General features: G+C 43.5%; 1 protein-coding gene across 1 annotated transcript in view; it reads left to right on the top strand.

The window, feature by feature from the left end:
• Fam184b (family with sequence similarity 184 member B) overlaps window positions 1-25,030 on the top strand; it is an 86,692-nt gene that overhangs the window by 27,704 nt on the left and 33,958 nt on the right. Inside the window, exons 2-6 of the mRNA XM_013353291.2 lie at window positions 6,900-7,658; window positions 8,603-8,738; window positions 10,735-10,841; window positions 11,904-12,107; window positions 22,290-22,400. Coding sequence (XP_013208745.1) covers window positions 6,900-7,658; window positions 8,603-8,738; window positions 10,735-10,841; window positions 11,904-12,107; window positions 22,290-22,400 — 1,317 coding nt within the window. The remainder of the gene's footprint in view (window positions 1-6,899; window positions 7,659-8,602; window positions 8,739-10,734; window positions 10,842-11,903; window positions 12,108-22,289; window positions 22,401-25,030) is intronic.

Here is a 25,030-nt window from a genome sequence, read left to right as displayed (position 1 = left end):
GGGAGGCAGAGGCAGGCGGATCCCTGTGAGTTCAGCCTGGTCTACAGAGCTAGTTCCAGGACAGACTCCAAAGCCACAGAGAAACCCTGTCTCGACAAACCAAAAAAAAAAAAAACAAATGTTCCACGGCATAAACAAATACAACACATCTTAAAACAATGTTCCACACCATACTCCTGTTTTCTTTTGATCAGGAACCAGGCACTGAAGTCAAAACAGAATCGAATCCTGGTTTGGCTGTGTTCCAGCCTCATAGCCTCAAGTCAAAACAGAATCGAATTCTGGTTAGGCTGTGTTCCAACCTCATAGCCTCAGGCACATGACTAGTTTCTCTGATCCTCAATTTGTCTGTCTGTAAAATTGCTATAATGATGAAACTCACCTACTGGAACTCTTAGGAGGATCAGATGAAAGAAAATAGATGAATATATTATCATGATGTCTTGAACCCTACAGGATTGCTAATTGACAGTAACATTATTAGCACTGCTACCAAGATCCTTATCACTGTCTCATCACCATGATCTCATCAAATCATGTAAAATTCATTTGACGAGCACCCCAGACTTAGGAAGCGTAACGAGTACAGTTAGCAGTACTGTGAGCAGTCACTCATCCTTACACTCAGGGATTCTCTGAACATCTGTGCAGCCCCGGGGGAGTTTCCTGCTGTGCACAGACCTGCTGCCTTTACAGTTATTCTCATGGTACATCATCAGCAAAATGATCAAACTCAACGCTTTCTGTACCTGTGATATTGCACGTTTGGCGTTCTCTCAGGAGCCAGCACACCTGAAACAAGAGGGAACAAACAAGTGCTGAAATAAGAATGGATTTCACACACACACACACACACACACACACACACAGTTCTTATTTATAGATTTGATTCTAGATTATGAAAAGAATACCAATGGGAAGAATGTGATGAAGAAACCTTAAAAATGCAAAACTCCTCATTTCATCAAATATATTACACATAGGCAAACAAAACCTCTTCATAGTTGATTGTTTCAGCTCTGTGTCATTCAAAATTCATTCATTAATTCACCCACTGTCTGTTGAATTCAGGACCATATGCCTGGATAACTATGGTCTGCTAGGTGATGAGGCTACACTGATTAACAGCAAGCAGTTCTTACTAGTACCTCCTACTAAGGACCTACTATAGAATGTGAGTGCATGGCATTTGGACACACGATGATTAAGTTGTGACCCTGCATCAAAGCTGTCAGGTTTTTCATTTGATAGGTCTCCCATCTACAATGTTCTGCATTCAAGTACGGTTGATGAAGGGTCTTCAGGGAATGCTGAGTGTAGTCAGCCCCTTGCCTTAGAAAGAACACCGAAGGCAGGCAAGGAATAAAAGGAGGGTAAAGTGCAACAGTCATAGGTAGGACTTTTTACAGGAATAACTGCAGAAATTTCTAGGCAGTGTCACGAGCAGGGTTGCCCTTCACTTTACAAAAGCCAAATGTCCTTAATAACACTGCCCCCTTCCTTCCCTGGAGAGGTCTGTAAGAGGCTGAGTTCAGAAGCTCCTCTCTGAAAGCCCAAGGTAGCAATAGTCATTGTGGGCTCCATTATTTGACTGTGGCCTGTGGTTGAGGAGCGTCTTTCACGCCTCATTATGTCTCAGCAAGACTCTCTTAATCCAGGGGCCTTAGTGCAAAGAAAACACATTTACAGTAATTAGACTGCTTAGACCCAAACAGGCCACTTCTGTTTCTCAGCAGCCAGGCAGGAGGCACACTGAAGCCAAATCTTGCAGAGCGGGCTTGAAAACTTGGCCCTTTTTTGTCTGATTTATTTCTCCTTCTGGAACTTGATTCTCAGGCATATATACCCAAGGGTTAAGTGATACAATCCTATTGCCTTACCTTTTAAAAAGAACATTTTCTTCCTGATTGTATTTGAAGTGCATCTCTCATAGTGAAACTGAGAAATGCACAGGAACAAAACAGAAGATAATAGATTAGGTGATAACATCCGAAGGTACCTAATTGCGTTTGGTCATCTCCTTGATCCTTTTGTTGTTATTGGCATGCACTCAGATGAATGAAAGCATCCATTTAGAATGGTAAACTGTACTGTTATTAGCATCAGCTTTATAAACATTTAAAATATGTTTTAACTCAATCTATTCTTGTAGTTCTTGGTTTTTGCTTGGTTTTCAAGTTCTTGTCATAGTGGGCTGGCAAGGACTATATTTTTACAGATCTTCCTAGCAGTCAAAAGATGGACTGGCCATGAACTTAACCCATAAAGGCCCTTAAGTTTCTGGGGTACAAGTTAAATGAGTAGCATCTGCTGTGACCCACACATTGAAGCTCTGAAAGAGTGTTTGGCAGAACTCTCTGATGTTGCTTTAGGGCCACATGTGGCCACAGCACAAGAATCCAGCATTGACTGGGAAAACAATTTCCAAAGGTAACACCTACAGGTCACAAATGCATTCTTGAGCTTTGTTAAGTGATGTTTGAATAAAGATTTGTAGCTTGAAACATACTGTTCATCCGATGACTTCGCAAAAGATATAGTAAACAGATTTAAAATCTTTAGGGAAATTGTCTTATAGAAGGGTAGAGAAATAATTTAGAATGAGCATTAAAATATTCATATTTATCAAACTGTGAAGTTTAGCTTTAAGTTATTCATAACTGAAAAGTGCTGCAAAAAGTAATGTTAGCACTCTTTGCTGTACCAGTTATATAACTGGAAAGTGGATATGCATACTTGTACAAGCAAGCAAAGTCTGTGTAATCAGTTACTTTTCTGTTGTGATAAAACACTGTTACCAAGGCATCTTATAAAAGGAAGTGGTGGTTTGAGGCTTCTGGTTCTAGAGTGGTGGAGTCTACCACCACCATGGTGGCGATTATGGCAGCAGGCAGGCTGGAGTGTGTGGGTGCAGAAGCTGAGAACACACATCTCAGTCTACAACAGGAGGCAGAGAGCACAGTGAGAATGGCGCAAGTTTTGTGAAACCTCAAAGCTCACCCACTAATATCACACCTCCTTCTACAAGGTCACACCTCCTAATCCTTTCCAAACAGTTCCACCAACTGGGGACCAAGTTGAACATGAATCTCTGGGAGAGAGTCATTCTCATTCAAATCAACACAGCCTGCTTTTAAAATTTAACTATATAAAATTGTAAAGTGGCTAACTAAACTTGAAGAAATGTTCTGTATACTTTTGTGTTTACATGATTATTTATTTTTATAAATCTATTTATTATTTATTTATTTGAGTGTATGCTTACGCATTGCAAGTACACACATGCCGTGTTGCATACAGAGGAACCGAGGTCGACTTTCAGGAGTCAGTTCTCACCTTCCCACTTGTTGAGGCAAGGTCTCCCATTTCTACTGCTGTCCTATTGATTCTGGGCTGGATCTGGAGCCCTCTACCCATTCTCCTGTTGTCCCATTTCTAAGGAGTGCTGGAATCACAGATGTATGCCATCATATCAGGCTTGTTAGGTGGGTTTCAGAGATCAAGCAAGATCCTGGGGCTTACACAGCTGGCGCCTTCGGCTGCTGAAACATCTCCGTGGTTCACACGGTTCTATTTCTATGCTTGTAATTACAGGTTCTTATGCCATGGCTTGGATTGCTTCATGTGTTAACCTTTTTGTTTATTCACAATAGAATTGTCCTTCAGACACATGCATATAGGTTGACCAGTTTGTACCACCAAGAGAAATCGCTAAACAAGTCATTTCAGTGAGATTGGAGGTGGACAAAATGGTTCTTTTCCAGGTCTCACATCTTATACAGCTTATAAAATTCCATGAAAGGAAGGAAGGCGGTTTCCAGGTATGAGTATTGCAGTGGTTCTAATTAAGAGTCTCACGGTGAGACTGTCCATAACTATCAACTGAGTCTTTTTTCTAAATTGGTTTGGGAGACAGTTGAGTTTCAATTACTGAGAAGCTTATATCTCACAGTTCAATGGCATGTATCAGGTACTTAGCAACAGCTCTCTGATGGATAATAATGAGATTTTAATTAGCATCTTGGATCCGTCTAGAAATTTATTCCAAGTTCATTTGTTTGAAGGAGACTAGCCTTGTCTGGGACATGTTCCAACCTGTTTTCTCAAAGGAAGGGACAACAAGTCTATGACCTTTGCTTTTCTGAGTAGATCGTTATCTAAATTCAGGGCTCCCACTGGAGAAACCATCAGAAGTGGTTAAATACTGCACAGGGTGTGCAGTGTTGTGAGTGGGGAGTTGGGGACACAGTAACTTCATTTATTGTGGCATCGTCATGGGAGAGTGCAGTGGGGAAAGGAGGGAGATGGGCAGAAAGAGGGAGAGAGGTCAAGAACAAGAACAAATACACCGGATGCTGGTTTCATGGTTTTTAAAGTGGAGCTGGTTCTCCTAAGACTTCATGAATTCATCAGGCCGCTCACCTCTCACTTACCCGTTTGAGAATCTTTTGAGTGCATCCACTTGGAGCCAGGCATGGGTATAGAGAATGATGAACAAGAAACCAAATTCTTCTTTCATGGGGCCTGCATTCTGTTAACAAAGGCAAAAAGTAAGTCAGTAGCAGTATCATACGGACATAATGGAAAAAAAAAAAAAAGACGTGAGCTTCCTGGGTACTTACTCTTTCTTCAAGATCTGTGGTCTCTAGTAAACTCTCACTAAATCAAGATATGATGACCACCTCTGGTGGTGCATTTGACCTTCTTTATGAATCATCTTGTAATTATGATTATGTACACACACAGAGAGGGAGTAGCCAAAACTTCCTCTCATAGATCCTTCCTAATCAGATTTTTCTCTATCAATAATTGTTTCAATTTTTAAAAAGAAAAACCAGTGGAAACATTTGGGTTTTTGTAAACTACACAAAATTGGGTGGCTAGTGTAAATGCTATTCTTCTCTGCCTGAAGAAGGGGGTCCCCACCTGCTTAGCCTCTCCCAAGCACGCTGAAATGAACACTCAACATCCAAAGCGTTCAAGAGTGCAAGGCCACGATTTGGAAAGCATGGGTGGATATAAGAATCCACTATTTGGTGGCCTTAGTTTGTTCTTGGCTGAGAATGTAGAAGCCACATTCTCACCTCTGCATTGTGGTGGCTTCCTCATTCTCCTGACACAGGTCCAATGAACCTGTTGCCATCTCTCCCTTCTGTTTCTTGTGGAAGACCCGTCTCTGTGAGACACCCTACTCAGGGAATTTGATCTACTACTGTCTTTATTTCTAGGTTCTCTGTCAGCCATTCCCACCTTACACACAGATATATTCTAGACTCTTTTGTAGCAAGCAGCAGCAGCCAGCAGCAGCAAACAGATGCATAGCTCTTTTCATTCCGTAGCCCTTTGTCTCTCGTCTCTAGCTCAGACTTACCCCATCTGAACTCTTGCCTTGGTGTCTTCTCCACCAGTTATGTCCAGGGTGTAGCAAATACTGCCAAACACAATTCCAAATTTTCTTCACCACACTCAGACTACCTTCATTTTTTTTTTTTTGTATTTCTTTTTTGAGGCTGTCTCACTATGCAGCCCTGGATGGGCTGGAATTTTCTCTGTAGACCAGGTTGGCCCCTAAACTCAGTAAACATTTACCTATTACCCAGATCATATTCCTGGGCATTGTTCTCGATTCCTGGGCTTTGCGTTGGTTCTAAGCCCCTTTCCTACCATTCTCCACTTGACATGCCAACCATTCTTTGCTTTCTTTTGTTTTAGGCATAGAGTGAACAGATAATCTTAGCCTTGTTCTTGATCTTCTGAGGAAAGCATTCAGTCTTTCTTATTGAGTATATTTTTGTTGTTGTTGTTGCTGCTTGATTTTTAAGACAGAATTTCTTTGGTAGCCTTGGCTGTCCTGGAACTCAATCTATAGACCAGGCTGGCCTTGAACTTACAGAGATCTACCTGCCTCTGTTTCCTAAGGGTTGAAGGGGAGGGGAGAAGCAGGGAGAGGAGCAGAGAAGAATGTAGAGCTCAATAAAAATCAATAAAAACAAAAAAAATGCTTTGGGATACAAAAAAATCCAATAAAATCTTAGAGAATTAAACCAGCAATATACTCAATAGACAGAGGAGAAGCAGAGAAAACGTAGCATCTTTCTTTTTCCAAAACAGGGTTTCTTTGTAGTCCTGATGTCCATGGAACTTGATCTGTAGACCAGAGTGGCCTTAACTTAGAGATCTGCCTCTGAGTGCTGGGATTAAAGGCATGCATCACCATGATTGGAAAACCCAGTATCTTTCTATGACTAAAAAATAATTTTTTTACACAGTAAGCTATATCTTGAAGGGAAACTCCTCAACTTGACAGAGCATAGCTATAAAAACCCATAGTTAATAACGATAATAATACTCAGCCAGGCAGTGGTGGCTTTAATGTAAGCACTTAGGACTCTCTTAGTGTCCTCATTGTTGTCTAAGTTCTCTGAGATTGTGGTTTGTAGGTTGGTTTTCTTTGTTTTATGTTTAAAAACCACTTTTGAGTGAGGTAACTCAGACACAGAAAGACAATTATAACATGTACTCACATAACTGTATAACATGTACATTGTTTTCTAGTAAGTGAGATCTCATTATTTCTTTCCTTTAAAACCCTTCCCTGGATTACCACTGTACCCAGGAGATCCTTTATACAGTTCCACCAAAAGTTCCCTCCCAAATATTTGTGCTTGTCACTCCTTGACCTTGGTGCCACTACCTGCCAGACTCACTTCCCTACTCTCTTACTGGCTTCTCCTGGGAACCATTTGTAATATGCCAATTCATTGCCCCTCTGAAAATCCTTCTCTTGGGCACTGCTTCTGTGAGCAGACCTCGGTCTCAAGGTGAGGTATCTCTGGTCACGGTCCTGCTCCCATACACCACCTGCTTGCTCTCACTGTGCTTTGTCTGCGGTTCTGCAGGTGATTTATGCCCTAAATACCCGCCAGGATGAGGCAGAGGCCAGTGCGGAGTCACTGCGGGAAGCCCACCAGGAGGAGCTCCAGGATGCAGTGGCTGAAACCAGGGCCAGGCTCCTGCAAGAACAGGGCCGCTCCAGTGAAGATGCAGAAGCCCTTCTGAAGCGCATCCAGACCCTGGAGAGTGCCTTGGAGCTGCAGAAGAGGCTGACACAGGAGGCCCTGGCTGAGTCAGCCTCCTGTAAGTTAGAAACCAAAGAAAGAGAGCTGCGGGCGGAGGCTGAGCATGCTGAACGAGTCCTGACTCTTTCCAAGGAGATGCTGGAGCTCAAAGCTGATTATGAGAAGAGGCTCCAACTGCTGACTAACCACGAGGGCCCCCAGTGGGTCCCGCTATCCCAAGAGAGCCCTGATGCCACAGCCGAATCTGGCCAGCGACCAGGGATGCACCAGGTCCTGCTGGAAGTGGAGCGATTGCGATCTGAGAACCAGCAGCTGAGCCAGGATTATGCCCGCAAAGCAGAGGAGCTACAAGCCACCTATGAGCGGGAAAATGAGGCCATCCGGCAGGCCATGCAGCAGTCCGTTAGCGAGGCCCTATGGCAGTGGCAGGAGAAGGAGTCAGGCCTTCGAAAGAACTTCCAGGTCCAGGAATCAGCCCTGCAGGCTCAGGTCAGGAAGCTGGAAGGGGACCTGGAGCACAGAGGGCGCAAGATAAGTGACCTGAAGAAGTATGCCCAGAAACTGAAAGAAAGGGTCCAGGTAAAGCCTTTTCTTCCTCCGCAGGGCGTAAGGGGCAAAGTTGCTACTTCTGAACACCCACACTAGTCAGGTACTGTGCTAAGACTCCAGTTCCACCATGGTCCGTATCATTGCAGGTATCAGTTCGTCCACATCCATTCAACAGGTGTTTATTAAATACCTGCTTTGGGCTGGGTTTACGGTCAGGGGATGCACAGTGAGCTAGACTGTCCCTGGCCTCAGAGGGCACAAAGCCCTACAGTTTACAGATGAGATGGTAAGTTTACAGGGTGGGGGTAGGGGCTTAATGCCTGCCCCACGTGACTATAATGTAAAGTTTTCAACTCTGGCTAGGATAATTCTAAATTATTTTAATTTTGTGTGTTCGTTCTAAAAAAGAAAGAAAGAAAAGAAAAGAAAGGAAACCTTACTAGAAATGGATGGAGGTGGGGGTTCCTTGGACTTCCCACAGGGCAGGGAACCCTGATTGCTCTTTGGGCTGAGGAGGGAGGGGGACTTGATTGGGGGAGGGGGAGGGAAATGGGAGGCGGTGGCGGGGAAGAGACAGACATCTTTAATAAATAATAAATTTTAAAAAAGAAAAGAAAGGAAAGAAAAAAAACTTGACTCTCTTGAAACCCTTAGGACATTTTTGTTCAGAGAGCAGACCCATTGACGAATCAGTTTTATAAGCCCCACAGAAGCACAGAAACCCATCTCTCAAAGCTACAGCTAGCGTTTTTACTACTCCCCCAGTACTTTTTCTACATACTCTTTCCTTATACTGCCCTCTCTGGAGAAGAGACAAAGAGCTTTCCCAGGGTCACACTACTACCATCGGTGGGTGGGTAAGGATTTGCTGCACCCTGAGCTGCTGTGCCGCCCTCACACACCTTTCAGATCCGGCAGCTGTTCTGCGCCCTTGGCATCTCCACTCAGAAAACTAAGCCCTTCCCTCTGTTTAGGACCTCGATGTGCAGCTGAGGGAGGCTCGGCAGGAGAATTCGGAGCTGAAGAGCACCGCGAGAAAACTCGGCGAGAAGTTGGCTATTGCCAAAGACAGATTGATGCTACAGGAGTGTCACGTGACACAGGAAACTGGTGAGATGCCCCAGACCGGTTCCTTTAAAATGGTGGATTAGTCTGTGTCGGGGACCAGGTTTGACAAGTATACCACTTACCAGGGTAGGGGCATGAGGATTAGAGAAGGGTCAAGTAGGAGAAACAGAGATAAGAATCATTAAGACATAGGATAGGGACGGGAGGGCAACTCAGCAAATACTGAATGCTGAATTCACCCGCGTTTATTTTCCATACACCTTTCTTTCTTTTCTTTTCATTTTTCTTTTTTTGTTTTGTTATTTATTTATTTGTTTTTTGAGACAGGGTTTTGTTGTAGCTTTGGAGCCTGTCCTGGAACTAGCTCTTGTAGAGGCTGGCCTCTAAGTCACAGAGATCCACCTGCCTCCGCCTCCCAAGTGCTGGGATTAAAGGCATGTACCACCACTGCCTGGCTTTTTTCATACACTTTTATACCGCAGTGCAAACAAGGGGAGGAAGACAAAAGACTGCTTTTTGACGACTAGAACAGCTTTTTGCTTCAATACTTTGACATTCTGTTGTTTAGGCAGTGAACCCATCCTAGACCAAGTATCCTGAAGGCAGCCACTCCCTAAGTCAAACCTCCTATTTCAAAAGTAGGAACAGAAGTGTGCTTGAATTTCCTGGCCATTGGTTAGGGGGCAGTGGATCTACCTGTATGAGCCATCTTATTGTCAAAAGGATCAGGTAACCATACCCTAGGGTGTATGTGTAGTCCTAGTTGTTGTCAACAACTTTGAGCATCCTCAAACTCTGTGGCTTTCAGGGAAGGTGGAAATAGGTTCACATTTTGGGCCTACACAAGTCTGGCACCAGGGGCATTTCCTCCAGCCCCAGAGAGCAGGAACAGGGCCATTGTATCTGACCTGTTGAGTGGATGAATCAAAACTGTTCTGGGCACAGATGGGTCAATATCAGCTCCTCAGCAGGCCAGACAGCTAAGAGATTTGATGCAAAGGGGCACCTTACCCTCACAACACTCTCCACAAGGCCTGCATTTTTGCTTTTTCTTCTTCTTAACTGATCAGGGTTTTGTATTGTTAGCAGCATTTTGCCCAGTTCCATTACTGGGTCTTCCCCAAAATTTTGTGAAACAGGTGTTGTCATTCTCCCATGTTATAGATGATGACGTAAGGCCAAGAGAGGGTAAATGACTGGCTGAAGGTCAGCTAAATGTCTGGTGATAAGAGCTAGTGTTAGGATCTAAATGTATCTAACTCTAAGTGTCTTTAACTGGGATTTCACAAACAAAAGTTTTTGAATATTTGAGCTATGACAGGATTGATGGCAAAGGCAGGAATCGTGGGCTTTGTCTTTGGGAAGCTTGAGATATGGTTCCATTGTAGTCCATAAGTGCTTTGGAATAGGGTTATTCTGCTCAGGCAGTAGAGGAGCAAGGTATCTGGGGGAAAAGAAAAAAAATCCCTAAGCTGGAAGGGTGAAGAGAAGAGGTTTGTGTTGGAAACGGAAGGGTGTTTAGGGTTTAAAACAGTCATGTCTAGAAATAGGTCACAAGGAATAGAGAAGGAAGGAAAGAGAAGGGAAGGGAAGGGAAGGGAAGGGAAGGGAAGGGAAGGGAAGGGAAGGGAAGGGAAAGGGAGGGTAGGGGAGGAAAGGAAAAGGAAGGGTAGAAAAGAGAGAGGGGGGAAGGAAGGAGGGAGGGAGGTAAGAAAGAAGTTATAGTTATATCTATTGCTTCTCCTCCTTAAACTTCCATGAATATACATATATTGGAAAACATGATCAACTTTGTCAACTCATAGAACATGGAATAACATTTTTATTCAGGAAGGCAGAATATGGCAAGTCTTTAAGCTCAGGATAATGTTTTGAATGAAGACAAGAATCACAAGTACATTGACCACACTTGAGGTCTGCAGGGCCTTCTAGCAGGGACTAACATAGAGGAGTGGTAAGCAAGATGGTTGAGGAGCAGACCTAACTCCAGAAGCCTTGGACGCAAGCATCTTAATTGATGCTGAAAGTTATCTTGCAGATGTTGTGAAGACTGAGAACGAAGTCCCGGGGAAAACAAAGGATCTGGAAGTCTGCAGTCTTCATCCCAAGTTGTGTCACTGCAGTAAAGGAGGCTCAGAAACAAAGGTAGTTTCTGACAAAACTGGGGGTGGGAAAGTTGGCATGTGCTTCAGGTAGAGACCATCCCCCTGACCACACTGCCTCCACTTGGGACCTCCACCTTCACTATTCAGGGATAGATAAAGAAAGAGTTGAGGCTTCACCGCTGCCTTTTTATTTTATTTTATACGTATGGATGCCTTGCCTGTGTGCATGTTCGTGTACCACTTGCATGCTTGATATTTGCACAGTCCAGAAATTGGATCCTCTGGAACAGAAGGCACCGGTGCATGTGAGACATCATGCAGAGAGTGGGAATCAAACCTGGGTCCTCTAGAAATGCAACTAGTGCTCTTAACTGCGGAGCCATCACTCCAGCCCCTGACCAGTTTCTCGCCAGTTCCATGCCAGTCAAGCTTAGGAGAACAAGGGTGTAGCAGAATTTCCCCAAGTTTGTATTGGGAGAACATAGGCATTGCTTAGATCCTATTTCCACTCAAAACTCTGCAATGTGGGCTGGAACATCTGATCCTGGGACAGCCAGGGTGTTCTGGAGAGCTCTCCTCCAATGCTATACACAGTGAAATCTCTTACAAATATCAGATATATAGGCCTGTAAAGTGCCTCACACCGTCTAGTACTTGCTATGAAACCATACATAAAGTAGAAAGGAGAAGTGTGCCTCCCAGTTTCCCCCAGCAGTCTTACAAAGTTTTTTTTTTTATAAATTTATTTATTAAAGATTTCTGTCTCTTCCCCGCCACCCAATTCTATCCCCCTCCCCCAATCAAGTCCTCCTCCCTCGTCAGCCCAAAGAGCAATCAGGGTTCCCTGCTCTGTGGGAAGTCCAAGGAACCCCAACCTCCATCCAGGTCTAGTAAGGTGAGCATCCAAACTGCCTAGGCTCCTACAAAGCCAGTATGTGCAGTAGGATCAGAAACCCATTGCCATTGTTTTTGAGTTCTCAGTAGTCCTCATTGTCCGCTATGTTCAGCGAGTCCGGTTTTATCCCATGCTTTTTCAGATCCAGGCCAGCTGGCCTTGGTGAGTTCCCGATAGAACAAATCAAAGTTTTATTTCCCTCTATAGACCAAGAAAGGAGCAAGCGGTGAAATAGAGCGCTTGAAGCAGAAATATGAAGAGGACCTTCGTAAAGTCAGACATCAGACCGAAGAGGAGAAGCAGCAGCTCCGGGAGCAGCTGGGGAAGCACCTGGAGGACCTGGTGAAGAAGCACACTGTGGAAATGAAGTCGGCGCGCTCTTCTGCGGAGGTGGAAAGAAAGAAACTGAAGGTGAGGCGCATTTGCGGATGGCTCTGGTGTTTTTGCTTTCTCCCACCACCTTCCGGCCTCCCTTTCCTCTTTCCTTACCCAGACTTTCATTGGGATCCTGCTGTGTGCACATCTTGGCTGGTTCTCTGACAACAGGTAAAGAAAGCAGTCACTGCCTGTAGTAGGGAGTATACAGAGTCTCTTGGGGACAATAATGGGGAACATGTGACGATGGAGCCTCTAGCTTCTGGGGAGCTGACACGGAGCAGGATTGTGTCATGTGACATTTACCTTAGGGAAATTCAATTCTGCTTACCCAACATAAACAGGAAAACTTAACTAACTGGAAACTCAGGTTGCCAATATTTCCTAGCCCCTAATTCCAACTCTGCTGCCCACCAGAAGTTATTAGCGGCCCCAACCCACCTATTCTCAGCAATTCTGCACTGTGGAAGATCCCCGTTAATTCAATAACAGAACCTTGCTGAGTACTGTGAGAATTGAAGAGAGAATCATGAGGAATTAAAGCATCTACCTGTGCCCTATCTCAGTGTCTCTGCTGATCTCACCTCGCACACAGATGGGACACTCTCCACAGAGAATGTGTGGGACCCTCCTCTCTCCTGTTAGCTGGAAAGAGTTTGTCACCTGTATGAGGACTGTAGAGAAGCTTACGCAGCACCCAGAAAGCTGAGGCAGGAGGATCATGAGTTCAAGGCCAAAGTGGGCTATATATGGAGACCCTGCCTCAGAAAAGGGTGACATGTAAATCAATATTATTATCAATATGGGTGAAGTCTTCATTTGATTATGAGATAAATGTCTTTGTGGTTTTAGAAGTACAAGCGTTACGTGTTCACTGAAAGATAGTCAGATATCTCTGCAGAACAGTGTTATACAGTGGTTAAAACAGTAAGTAATCAAAATGTGTATTGAATAAATAAATGTGAGCACATGAAACACCCGCACATGAAAAACCTGGGCCTAGGCTCTCACTCCTCCATAAGCTCTCTGTAGGCCTTAACCCCTCTGAATACATTGTTTGCTATGCACATCTAAATATGGTGTTACATATGAACCTTTTGCTGGGTGTGCAGCATGCAACAACAGTTCAACAGACAGCAGCTAGTGTTAATTGCCACGTGCTTTGGACAGCATATGAAGTGAATATTGAGTTCCTTTATAATTTATATTGAATGTTCTCAGATACTTTGAATCTTTCCAGTGTTAGAGAGTAAGGAACTGGGTCCAGAGATGCAGTGGATCAGTCAGACAGAGTGGGTACAAAAGCTTTGATAAACCCAATAACCTATCACCTGTGGCTCCCCACCTTCACATGGAAAAGACAGCTGTTTCAAAAGCATTTTTTTTTTGCCTGTGAGCATCTATGAGCCTAATCTTCAGATAAACAGACTAACACTCCATCCTGGGACCCCATTAGCAGAAAGACAGCAACCTTCTGCTGCAGGTTGCCCTGGTAACCTGATGGGCAAATCTGACTCTCAGTGTACAAATCTTCCTTCAATCTTGACCAAGTCACAAGTCCATTTGGGACATAAATCATACCAAAATAAACTGTTTGGTTCTTGTCATTGTTTTCCTTCTTGTTCATATTGAATCTGGAAATGTAAGTACTGCCAATGGACTAGGGAAAGATAAACCCTTGAAGAGACCTTCAATCCAGGGTTAAGGGGCTAAAAATAGACGCAACTTGTCTCTGTAGGATTGCTTTATTTCTCTGAGCTTTTAGTGTGGGTAGATTGCACACCCTAAATACTACCCTGACCTAAAGGAGCAAATGGCAGGACGTGGACTGGATGGGCCTAGAGGACTGCACCTTTTTCCTGGTCACAGGACTAGAGGGCATCATCATGCCATCTTGGCAGATGGAATTTAGCACATGTCCTGTTACTAACATTTGCACACAGTGCTTATTTGGAAAGAGATGGAAGCAGATTTACCGAGCTCTCCCAAGATCCGCTCCATATGTCTTCATTTCCCATTTCACTTGGACCACTTAAGATTCCTGGGTCTCACAGATCCATTGGACAGCTGAGCAGGAAAAAAAATTTAGTGTGCAGTGAGGTGGTTTTCTGTAAGTTCAGGAGACTCTGCTTGGAAGCTACCCAACGAATGATAATATCTCAAATCCACTGAACAACTTAAGTGATATAGTTGTATTCTACTGTGTGTGCAGTTTGACTATCTCTGATTTTTCAGGGCATTCAGAACATTTATATTTTATTTAATTCTTAAGCCTACTAACTTGACATTTTACCTTATTTGTGAGATGTCTCCACTTTTACTGTTTATTTTTGATGCATTAAGTATTTTTGGTATTTCATTTTTACCTCCACTTTTGACTTCTTACACCTCCTTTTTGCAGATGGAATACTAGTGTTTACTCTAAGATTAGTAATATCCATCTTTAAATTTATCAGTCTTCTTCAAATAATTTCATATCCCTTCATATATGAGAACCATATTGTAATACGTTCCATTTCTCTTTTTTTACCCTCTATATGTTTGTTACCATACATTCTATTTTTACTATGTTATAAATCTGATGGTATATTACTTTTGTAGTAAGATACAATTTTTCAGACAGAGTCCTACTATGCCATCCTGGCTGGCCTTGCATTTTCGACATATACCAGGCTAGTCTTAATCTCACAGAGACTTGCCCTCCTATGCCTCTCCAGTGCTGGAATTAAAAGTGTGTGCCACTATGCTTGGCCTCCTGAGGACATAATATGTTAGGTTACCTTTGTTGAGCTAGAGGTATAGGTGGCTACAGAGTTATAACCACCCAATTAGTATTCTAGGAACTGAATTCTGGTTCTCTTTAAGAACAATACATACTCTGAACAATGAGCTGTCTCTCTAGTGCATATATAAAAAATATGACATGTGTGTGTATGTAGATGTGTATATCATACTAGAAAAGGAGCCTACGCCCCAGCACATGCTCACTCTACCACTGAGCTAAATCCCTAGTTATTCTTACTCTGTATTTAGCATCTCATTTTGTTGTCAGGCTGATTTTGAATTCACTCTGTAGCCAAGTCTAACCTTGAACTTATGGTCAACAGACTGGACCGTTTGACCTTAGAGCAAAGCAAAGCTCTTGTCTTTATAACCTGCTCCATCATTGATATTGAGTTATTAGCAACAGAAAGCAGACTTGGGACACGGCGGCTCCTTCACATGTCTTTCCCTCCCTTCGTGCCTGCCTTTGTTTATTTGAGGTGGAAGAGGTTTTACCACATTGCCCAGGCTGGCCGCAAACTCCTGCCTTGGCTTCCTATGATTTCAGGCACACACCACAACTCCCAGCTCTTTCTTTCCTGAAATTCCGAGCAATTGTGGACACTGTAGACAAAGAGACAGAAAAAAGTCCCAGTGATGCTTGTGCCCTGCCCCTGTGAGCTGCAATGTTTCCTTTGTGTAAAAGCCTGGTGCTGGGCACGTAAGAGTTCTGTGAGAAGGGAGTTCAGGAAAGCACTCTGAATTTAATAAATCCCCAATGCATGGAATCCTCTTCGCAGGGTAAATCAATCATATATTTGAAAGCATTAATCTATTTACTTCATATCTTTGACCTTGTGGAGGGAGACTATGAATGCTTCTGTTGAAGTCCCAAGGTCACTTGAGCTGGCTGGGCATGCTTCTCTCTGCCCTGTTCTCCAGCTGATTCAGACCTGGTTCTCACAGTAGCCTGCATTACCCTGTACCCGTGAGGAAGCTTATTAATGCAAAAATTTACTGCTGATGTTAGTTATTTCCACCTGTAGGGGATTTTGGTTTCCGCCATGGACCCATCTGTCAAGGCACCAGCTGAAATTGTGATTGATTATGTGCATCGGAAAGTTGTGCTACATAAAATTCAAAACAGCCCTTGCTTTACGCCAAAAGCCGGCACACAGTGTTTTCATTGGCTGTTACAGTGAAGGGTGTCTTGGCAGACTTCGCTTCCACACCAGTAAGAATGTAAGCTAGACTTTATTTAGTAAAAGCTTCTGTTGATGTGAAGCTAATTGCTGAAATTAATTTTTTTTTGCTGAGGGATTTATATGGCTCCTTAATTTATTTAAACATATTTAGTGACAAGGGGTAGTTTATATATTGTCTTTTAAGAAGTGAACACTCCCAAACAGGAAATCCTGAAGAAGTCAGCACAGGTTGGCTGGAGACAGATCACATACCAAGCTGCCATCCACCCAGCCCCAACAATCTAATTATAAGTTCATTTATTTAGAGGTTTTAAAAATGGTTGATGCAAGGGCTAAGGGCTTCCCCAGGGCCAGTGCCTGGTCTAGGCCTGGTCCCACAGAGGACGTGGAGATGCTGTCTGGGTGATCAGCAGCACGTGTTTTTACCTGTTCAGATCAGAAACCTAAGAATCGAATAGGACTTCTGTCCACCCCTGCTGTTCAGCGCAGAAGTATGTGAATCCTGTTCCAGTCTATTGGCCCCAGAACATCTGAGTATCCTTTCCTCTATGCTTCCTGGTAGATCTAGTCAACCTCCAGGATGTCATGGACCATGTCATAACCTGACTGCTTCCATATCACCCAGTCCATTCTAGTAGGATCCTGTGCCAGCTCAGTCTTGGCTGCCAGCTACTCACAGCTCCCTGACATCAATCACAACAGTGAACCTTAGTTCTTTCCCACAGTTCTTCAGACCCTGCAGAGACAGGCTTCTGTTTGCTTCTCCTGCCTGTGTCCATCTCTGCCCTCTTTTTTTTTTTTTTTTTTTTTATGTACTCGGTGTTATTGCTCTTTGGGCCTTTGTGTATAGATGTCCCTTAAAGGAGAATAATTTCCTCCTTACTCTCAAACTCATCCATCTAGTTCTTATCTTAGCATCCTGGTTTAAATGTCAATCCTCTCAAGTCTTACCTGCCCAGCTCTATGATGTTGGAGATATATATATATGACTATCCATACATTAGCTTTTATACCAAGAGATAACACTTGAACTGCTTGTCACTGTGTTCCCCCACTCAACTGCCTTATTCTCTAACACCCAGCGTGAGTAGCACCCAGTTCACACTAGCTCAGGAGGCAGTTCTCACACCTCTTTCCCGTTTCATACTCTACATCACTATACAAATGTGACATTGGCCAGAGTTGGAGTACTTTGACCATGAAAACCAAGAAATACTACCTTCAATGTACAATTATCGGTTAATTTATGTATTTAAAAGGCCAACTGTTAAACATTTACCAGCAAACACTGACTGTGTCTGTAGCTCCAGTCACTGGAATTAGCATATTGTCGCTGCGCAGTTAGTGTCCTTTGCCTCCGAGGGGCCTAGCCCCAGGCAAGCTTTCAGAGAAACTGGAGAGGAGATGTGGACTGGAAAACTATTGGGACAGACACACAGACGCGTAAGGGAACTTTATCTGAAGGCCAAAGCTCAATTCTTCATTTTATTTTTCTCTCTGTCAGCTGTTTCTATTCAGTTCTTTCTCCGCTGTTTCCGTACCCTGTCGTTTCCCTTCTGCTTCTTTCCTGATGTTTTTCCTTCTAAATCTTTCTTCTTGGTTTTCTTTTCTCCTCCTTATTATTTTTCTCTTATTCCTTTTATGCCTCCTAATACAAAGATTTCTATGCAGGAAAAGATTATCATCTCACAACCATAAGTTACATGTCTTCCAAGGACAAATTAAAATCTTTATATAAGGAGAAATCTGTACCAGGCTCTTTCTTTTAGGCCACCAACCAACTCCCCAATCATGACACAGAGACATTATGAACTAGGAAGAGTTGGCCTAGCTGAAGCTCAGTTGTGACTAGCTCTTTTAACTTAAATTAACCCGTTTCTCTTTCTCTGCCTTTTGCTTTGGGGCTTTTTACCTTTCTGTGTGTCTTACTTTTCTGCTTCATCCAGTGTCTTGTTGGCTGGCAGCTGCCTGGTTTCTGGCTCCTGGAATGTCCTTTTTCTCCCTCATTCTCTTCTTCTTCTCTTCTTTTTCTCTTTAGCCTAGATTTGTCCTCCTATTTATTCTTTCTGCATGCCTGCCCCACCTATCCCTCTGTGCCTAGCTATTGGTCATTTAGTTTGTTATTAGATCAATCAGGTGCCTTAGGCAGTCAAGGTGAAACAGCAACACATCTTTTCATAATAAAATAAATACAGCACAAACAAATGCAACACACCTTTACACAGTTAAAGTCATATTCTGTAGCATAGACAAATGTAACACAGCTTTGCCTAGTCCAAGTAATATTCTACAACAGAAATCTCATTGAGATCACAAGGTACATGCTTTCCTTAGAAGTCCACAAGTAGTTAAAATATTTTCCTTTGTAATAATTTTCTAACCAAAACATCTTCACCCCAAAGCAATGTTTCTTTTATTACTGTTTAACAAGATTTTAAATAGGCTAAGTATATTTCAGTCAGTTCCTTCTGTGTTGGCAGACAGCTGTTTTCTACTCCAGCCAACTGTCTATTGTTCTTTTCAGACAATAGGGTCATTTAACTCCTTTCACAACTTTGTTTTTTCAAAGTGCATTCTGGGCCTATGATTAATTCTGTAAATACATTTAATACATGCCCAAAGAACTCAGGCCTGGGGGAGGGGAGAGATAGGGAGGGAAGCAGAGAAAAATGCAGAGCTCAATAAAAAAAATCAATTAAAAAATTTTTTAAAAAATAAAAGAAAAATACCCCTCCCCCAAAAAAAGAACTCAGGCCTAACCTTGGGTGTAAGGACATAATGTGTGTTTTTTTTATCATCTCGTTGTTCTACAGGCAGAATTCATGGGTCTATAATGCGTGAAACTTCCTTCATTTTATTTTCATCTTCTGTAAATCTCATATCTAATGAAAGGGAAGGTAACATCCAGTCTATTTTTGCCTTCTTTGTATCTCTTTATTGAGGCAATTGACAGAATAACCTAAACCATTTCACTAATCATCTTGACTAGTTCTCTTAACCACCTGGATCTTTTAGAGTAACTCAGAAAGTCCAACTAAATAATTGGTTCAACTCTGAGGACCTGACTTTGCAAACTCTGTTTTAAAAAAGGGGCTTCATCTTAAGCCATATAATGGGGGGGGGTGTCAGTTCTCAGCGCCAGAAATGTGCTGCACTAGCGGAATTTGAATGGATATCCTGAAAATAGCCAATTATGGATCTAGGGAACAGGCCATAAAATTTAACGGGGTTCAGATGTTCCCAGGAGGCCTCCTGTCCTTGAAGATACCGTGTCAGTTATTAATGGCTCTTTGTTAGTATTTTGTGCCCAAACACTGACCAACGGTTTCAGAAACTACCTCACCCTATGCACTCCTTATTCAGTCCCAAGACGACAAGACATGAACTCTCCCGATTATTGTATTTCCCCCTTAAAAGTTCTCCCCTTCCCTGGGCTGACACAGCATCTCCCTCACCCACTGCACTGGTGTGCTGGGGGTGTAGTCCAAACTCCAGGGTGTACATTAAAGATCCTCATGTCATTTCGATCAGAATCTGGGCTCTGTGAATTCATTTGGGGACAGGTAACCTGGGCATAACACAACTAAATATCATTGCTCTTATAAAAATCATTATCATTATGAGCTGCAAATACATTGCCCAGAGAGGAGTGGGATTTTCCCAAGAAATGATCATAGTACACTAGATACAGTGGGATGCCTTCATAGAGTAATACAGCAGGAACATAGTAGATGCAAACTGAAGGAATCACAGCAAAAGCAAGATGCCTTCTGGAGACAATCCCCCTGCCCACTTCCTGGGTGTTAAGAAAAAATAAGAAGGGGCAGCTCCGCCAGCACAAGAAATCTAATTAGGTCAAATCAAAATGCTCATCATTTTTTTAAGTATGATGCTATCGGGTGGCTGAGGGCATGGTGGGAAGACAGGAAAGCATGGAGGTCACGCAGACCTGAAAACCACGTGTTTCTCCCCTGGGAGCCCACTTAAATACCTTGTGGGAGTGGCCCTGACTCTCCCCAGGGAGGGGGTGTCAAGATTTGGCATGCTGGGATTTGGAGTCCAGACCAATACAACTCCAAGGCCTGGGGACTGGGATGGATGCCAAGGCCTGGGAGCTATGCTCCCAACTTAACACTGGGCTTTGTCTCTCCAGGGTTTAGCTCTGGTATTCGATGAATTGAACTCTATAAGCCCTATTGCTTGCTGACTGTAGCTCCTCTGATGTGACCACCATCAGTCATTATGTTGGGGACATGGATAAATGACAGGGCTCTGTGTGACACCCAGAGTTGCCCCAGGTACATGAACCTATGATAACAGATTCCAGTGCTCTTTGTGCCTCCCCTGTAAGAAGACAGCTCTGGTTTGTACAGCTTCTCTACCCTGATTTTGGCAGGCCCAGGTATTTGCACACCTTCTCTGCAGCAGAAGTGGGGAAAATGTGCCAGATAAGCACGTGTCTGAGTTAAGAGCCTCATTTTCCATGAGAAATCGGCAGAGATGCACAGTCAATCCTTCTCCTATTTCACACCTTGGCATCTCCCTCACTGCAGGGATGACCCTGTGCAAGTCTTTGCACATCTCAAAGCTTTATTTCCTCTTTTTCTATAATAAACGTTAGTAGTAGAATCTGAGAGTTGAAGAACTCATCTGTGAAGACTGAGTACAAATGGTAATCACTTGGTAAACATCAGCCACATTTGCGTCCATCCACGCTCAGCTAGACCAGAAACGTCGATAGCCAGCCTCGAATTTCTGCTCTCCATATTCTTTTTCAGATAGCATAGCTTCACATCATATACCTGGAGTACCCAGGACTTGGACTGAGAGCTTCTTACAGTTGTCTTGTTTGTGTGTGTGTGTGTCTGTCTGTCTGTCTGTTTTGTTTTAATTTTTTTTTATTTTTAGGTTTATGTCTCTGTGTGAAAGAGAGTGCAGAAGCCAGAAGGGGGTATTAGACCCTCTGGGACCAGGGTTACAGATGGTTGTGAGCCACCATGTGGGTGCTGGGACTCAAACCCTGATTCTCTTCAAGCACAGCTAGTGTTCTTAATCGCTGAGCCATTTCTTTTCAATGAGTTCTCTTGCCTACATTCCAAACAAGTCCACATAGCACTCTCTTGTCCAGCCACACTATCACCATGGGCCCACCTGCCTCCCAAACTCACTCAAAAACCACCTTCTCTATGGCATTTCCTTAGGCCAAACATTTCTTCGGGAAAAGTATCCAAAATCTTATTCTCCCTCTAACCACTCCCTTCCTTAGCCCTTCCTTCTCTTTATTATTTTTCTGTTGAACATAATGTTTATGATGCTGTACTTACTAACTTTTTGTTTGTTTTTCACTGAAATTTACATGTTTAAAGGTGGTTTTTTGTGTTTTTTTGCTTTATGTTTTTCAAGGCAGGGTTTCTCTGTAGCTTTGAATCCTGTCCTGGAACTAGATCTTGTAGACCAGGCTGGCCTCGAACTCACAGAAATCCACCTGCCTCTGCCTCCTGAGTGCTGGGTGGGATTAAAGGCATGTGCCACCACCACTCGGCTGTTTTTTTTTTTTTAACTCCAACTCTGAGAATAGTACCCAGCAGGTGGTATAGCTCAGTAAGTACTTGCTGATGAATGAATGACGCTATCTAGCTAAGGTCAAATGAGACCCTCAGACAGCCTCTTCTTCTAAATGTTTAGAGACTTTCTCCATAAGTTCAGCCATATTGGAAGAGCTAGACATCCCTAGAGGTGAGTGTGTGCTTATCGTTTATTGACTGTTGCTGTGCTGAGCCTGTACACAGTGCACACACAGGAGGATGGCACAGCTAAGACAAGGCAAGACTTCTCACACGCTCTCCAGAATGTACTGTACTGGCTTCATACTGATGCTGGAAGGCTGTGGGAGGCACTGTGGAGGGCCCACCATTCTGGCTACTGTATGGATCCTGGGATAGGAAGATGCCATGAAAACAAAGTTGAGTGTTCCTTGTTATTAAGACATTCCTTTTCTTATTGGAGACCAGAAAATTTAGAGTTAAAGATCTACCTGCCACACACTAACCTATCTGTACATGTATCAGGCTGTGTGGTATGGATTTAATGTCTGTTTTCTCTTGAACAGATGTATACTGAAAATCCATGTGCTCTTATAGTATTTTATTATAATGGCTTTTTTGATCCCCTTCAGGACTAAGGCAAGGTGTGGGTGTGTAAGCAGCCTGTTTTCCCACCTTGTATGGCTAATCTTCTAATCCTCATTTAGGAAGTAGAAGCTCAATTGGAAGAAGTAAAGACAAAATCAGAAAGGGAAATAAAGCAACTGGAAGACGAGAAAGCTGCCCTCAGTGTGAAGCTTCAGAATTCTCTACTCGAGGTAAACCTTAAAAACACAGCGCTTGTGAATGGAGGTTGTGACCCCTGGGAGTTTCTAGCCAAATGGGATAGGAAGTTCACCACCTCCCTATGTCCTTTGAACAAAATAAAGGGAGTCCAGCCAGGCAGGAAGGTGGTGGAGGGTGAGGCATAAATTTAGCTGCAAATAACAGAGGGCCTGATTTATACAGTCTTAAACAAAAAGGCCTTTAAAGCCTCACATAAAAGAAGGAAGCTGGAGGCCACTGCTGTTGGTTCTGTAGCTGAGTGATAGCAGGGGTGGTAAATCTGCCGTCCTTCGGCTCCAAGATGCATTGTCACCTCTGTGGGCCCCAGGCACCCTGGCCTCCCTAGGCCCCTTCTGCTATAACAAGTATATTAAGATTGTATGACTGCATTGATAGAGGAATATAATCCAAACTGAGGCTATTTCTTTTAATTTTAAAAGAAATTAAAGCACATGTTCTTAAAAGTATTGAGAATTAGTGGAAGAGCTGGCAACAGAATCTCAGAGTCGTTTTGGAGCCTGGTTGGAACAAAAAATATTAAGAGGTCTCTCTTTCCTCACTGCCCATCAAAGCTTAAAGAGGCCCATGTCTCTCAGGGACCCAGGAAGCTGGCTCCTCAACCCCACCTGTGCACCACAGCCTCTAGGGAGCAAACCTATGGGTTTAGGAGGCAAGAGCTAAACCACTGAGCTACACACCTAACACTAAAGTCCTTTCAAGAACACAGAGACTATGTGCAAAATAGTGTCGATTGCTAGAAATACACACCCATGGAGGGAGATCTCAAGAATGCATGAGGGGGACACAGTAGAATTTGACACTGGTTGTTTCTGTGTTTGTGGTGTATTATTTCTTCTGACCCACGAATACACAACTGCCAATCATAATGTTCTCTAGTTTTTTTTTCTATCTCTAAAATGGTCATTCGAAAAAATAAAAACAAAATAACTGACTACTGACCCTGCCCTGCCTGAGACCTATCTCAAGTTGGCTTTGAGAGAATCTCTGCAGAGATAGTTTCTGCCGCGATGCTTTCTGAGGCTCTGCACAGCAAGGAGGCCTCTCTCTTCTCCCTTCCTGCCCTCCTCTCCCTTCTGGTCCTCTGTTTCTCCCTCCCTCCTTCAATGCCTCCCATCGTCTTACTGCTCCTGTGGCGACTCTGCTCTGCAGAGCCTACAGTGTGTGAGACCAACTGACACCACAGAAACGGCTTACCTAAAGGAACTGTCTCCTTAATCAAGATGCTAAGCTGTTTTGCATGTGTTAACTTTCCAGCCCCAACCATCTTATCACACAGATGCTATTATTATCTCTAATTTGAAAATTGAGAAAACAGAGACAGAAACGGTAGCTCTACTTCCCCTCACATGCATAATGAATAAGTAGCAGACATGAGATTCACACTCTGGCAGTGTCCTCCCACTGTTCATCAGTACGTCAGGGCTACCTTGTGGCGTCACCTCTACTGACTGAGGATCCTTCAGGACCTGTCATAAGCCATGGCCATGGGCAGAGCTGCATCCTGTTCTTTGGCTTAGTAATTAGTGTTGTGAGCAAAGCCTTTTCACAGGGACTTCTGGTCATCAGGATATCAGGATGTTGTCACCAATCTGCTCCGCTGAGATAAGGGTCATATGGGTTTTGAGAGACACAGACTATTCGGCGTTCATTTCCCTGAAGAGGCGCATTCCTACACGGGTTTTCCATCTTGGGGTCTTAGGGGACTCCATCTTGAGTCAGCCTAACATCTCCCAGACCTCCCATTCTCAACCTGAGGCCCTTCCTAACCCCACTATCACAGGTACTGGGTCAGCCACCCAGGTCAAGCCACTGTGGATGCTACTGCTCAACCCCGTCTCTCTCTCCTCCCTGATTTCTACACAATGTCTTGGGCAAGCCTCTCAGAATTGTTCACTTCAGTAGGTTACTTAGGGGTGTTACATGAACAGTTACAGGGTAGGCCTTGTGAGCCATGTCTGTAACACCAGCTACTCAGAGGCTACCGCATGACGATTGCTTGAGCCCTGGAATAACCTGGGCAATAAAGTAACACCCTGGCTCTTAAAACATGGCAAGACAAAACAACAACAATAAAAAGCAAAACAGTTGTGTATTTCATAATGTCTTAAAAACAATGCAGTGGGGGTGTTGTGAGGACTGAAAGATTTAAGATGACAAGAATACGGTCTTAGTTACTTCTCCATTGCTGTGATCCGACACCGTGACCAATGGAATAAAAGGAAGTGTTTCTCCAGGGCGTATCGTCTCAGAGGGTTAGAGTCCATGATGACCACTGGTAGGAATCCTGGCAGCAAGAAGGCAGACATGGCACAAGAGCCGTGCTGAGAGCTAACGTCTTAATCCACAGGCACTAGGCATGGAGAACTAACTGGGAAAGGTGTGGGTTAGTGAAACCTCTAGGCTCACCCCCCAGTGGCACATCTCCTCCAACAAGGCCAGGCCTCCTCATCCTCCCCAAACAATTCTATCAACTGGAAAGCAAATACTCAAATAAATGAATCATTCTTATTCAAACCATAAACACTTCCATGTGTTACTGGCACGAATACACTATTAATGGTGGTATGTTGTTTTGTACATGTTTCCTCCGAGTGTTGCTATG

The sequence above is a fragment of the Microtus ochrogaster genome, unplaced genomic scaffold, assembly GCF_000317375.1.
Source record: "Microtus ochrogaster isolate Prairie Vole_2 unplaced genomic scaffold, MicOch1.0 UNK5, whole genome shotgun sequence".
NCBI classification, from domain to species: domain Eukaryota; kingdom Metazoa; phylum Chordata; class Mammalia; order Rodentia; family Cricetidae; genus Microtus; species Microtus ochrogaster.
Note: the sequence above shows the minus strand (reverse complement) of the source record. Positions and strands in the feature narration are given on the sequence as shown.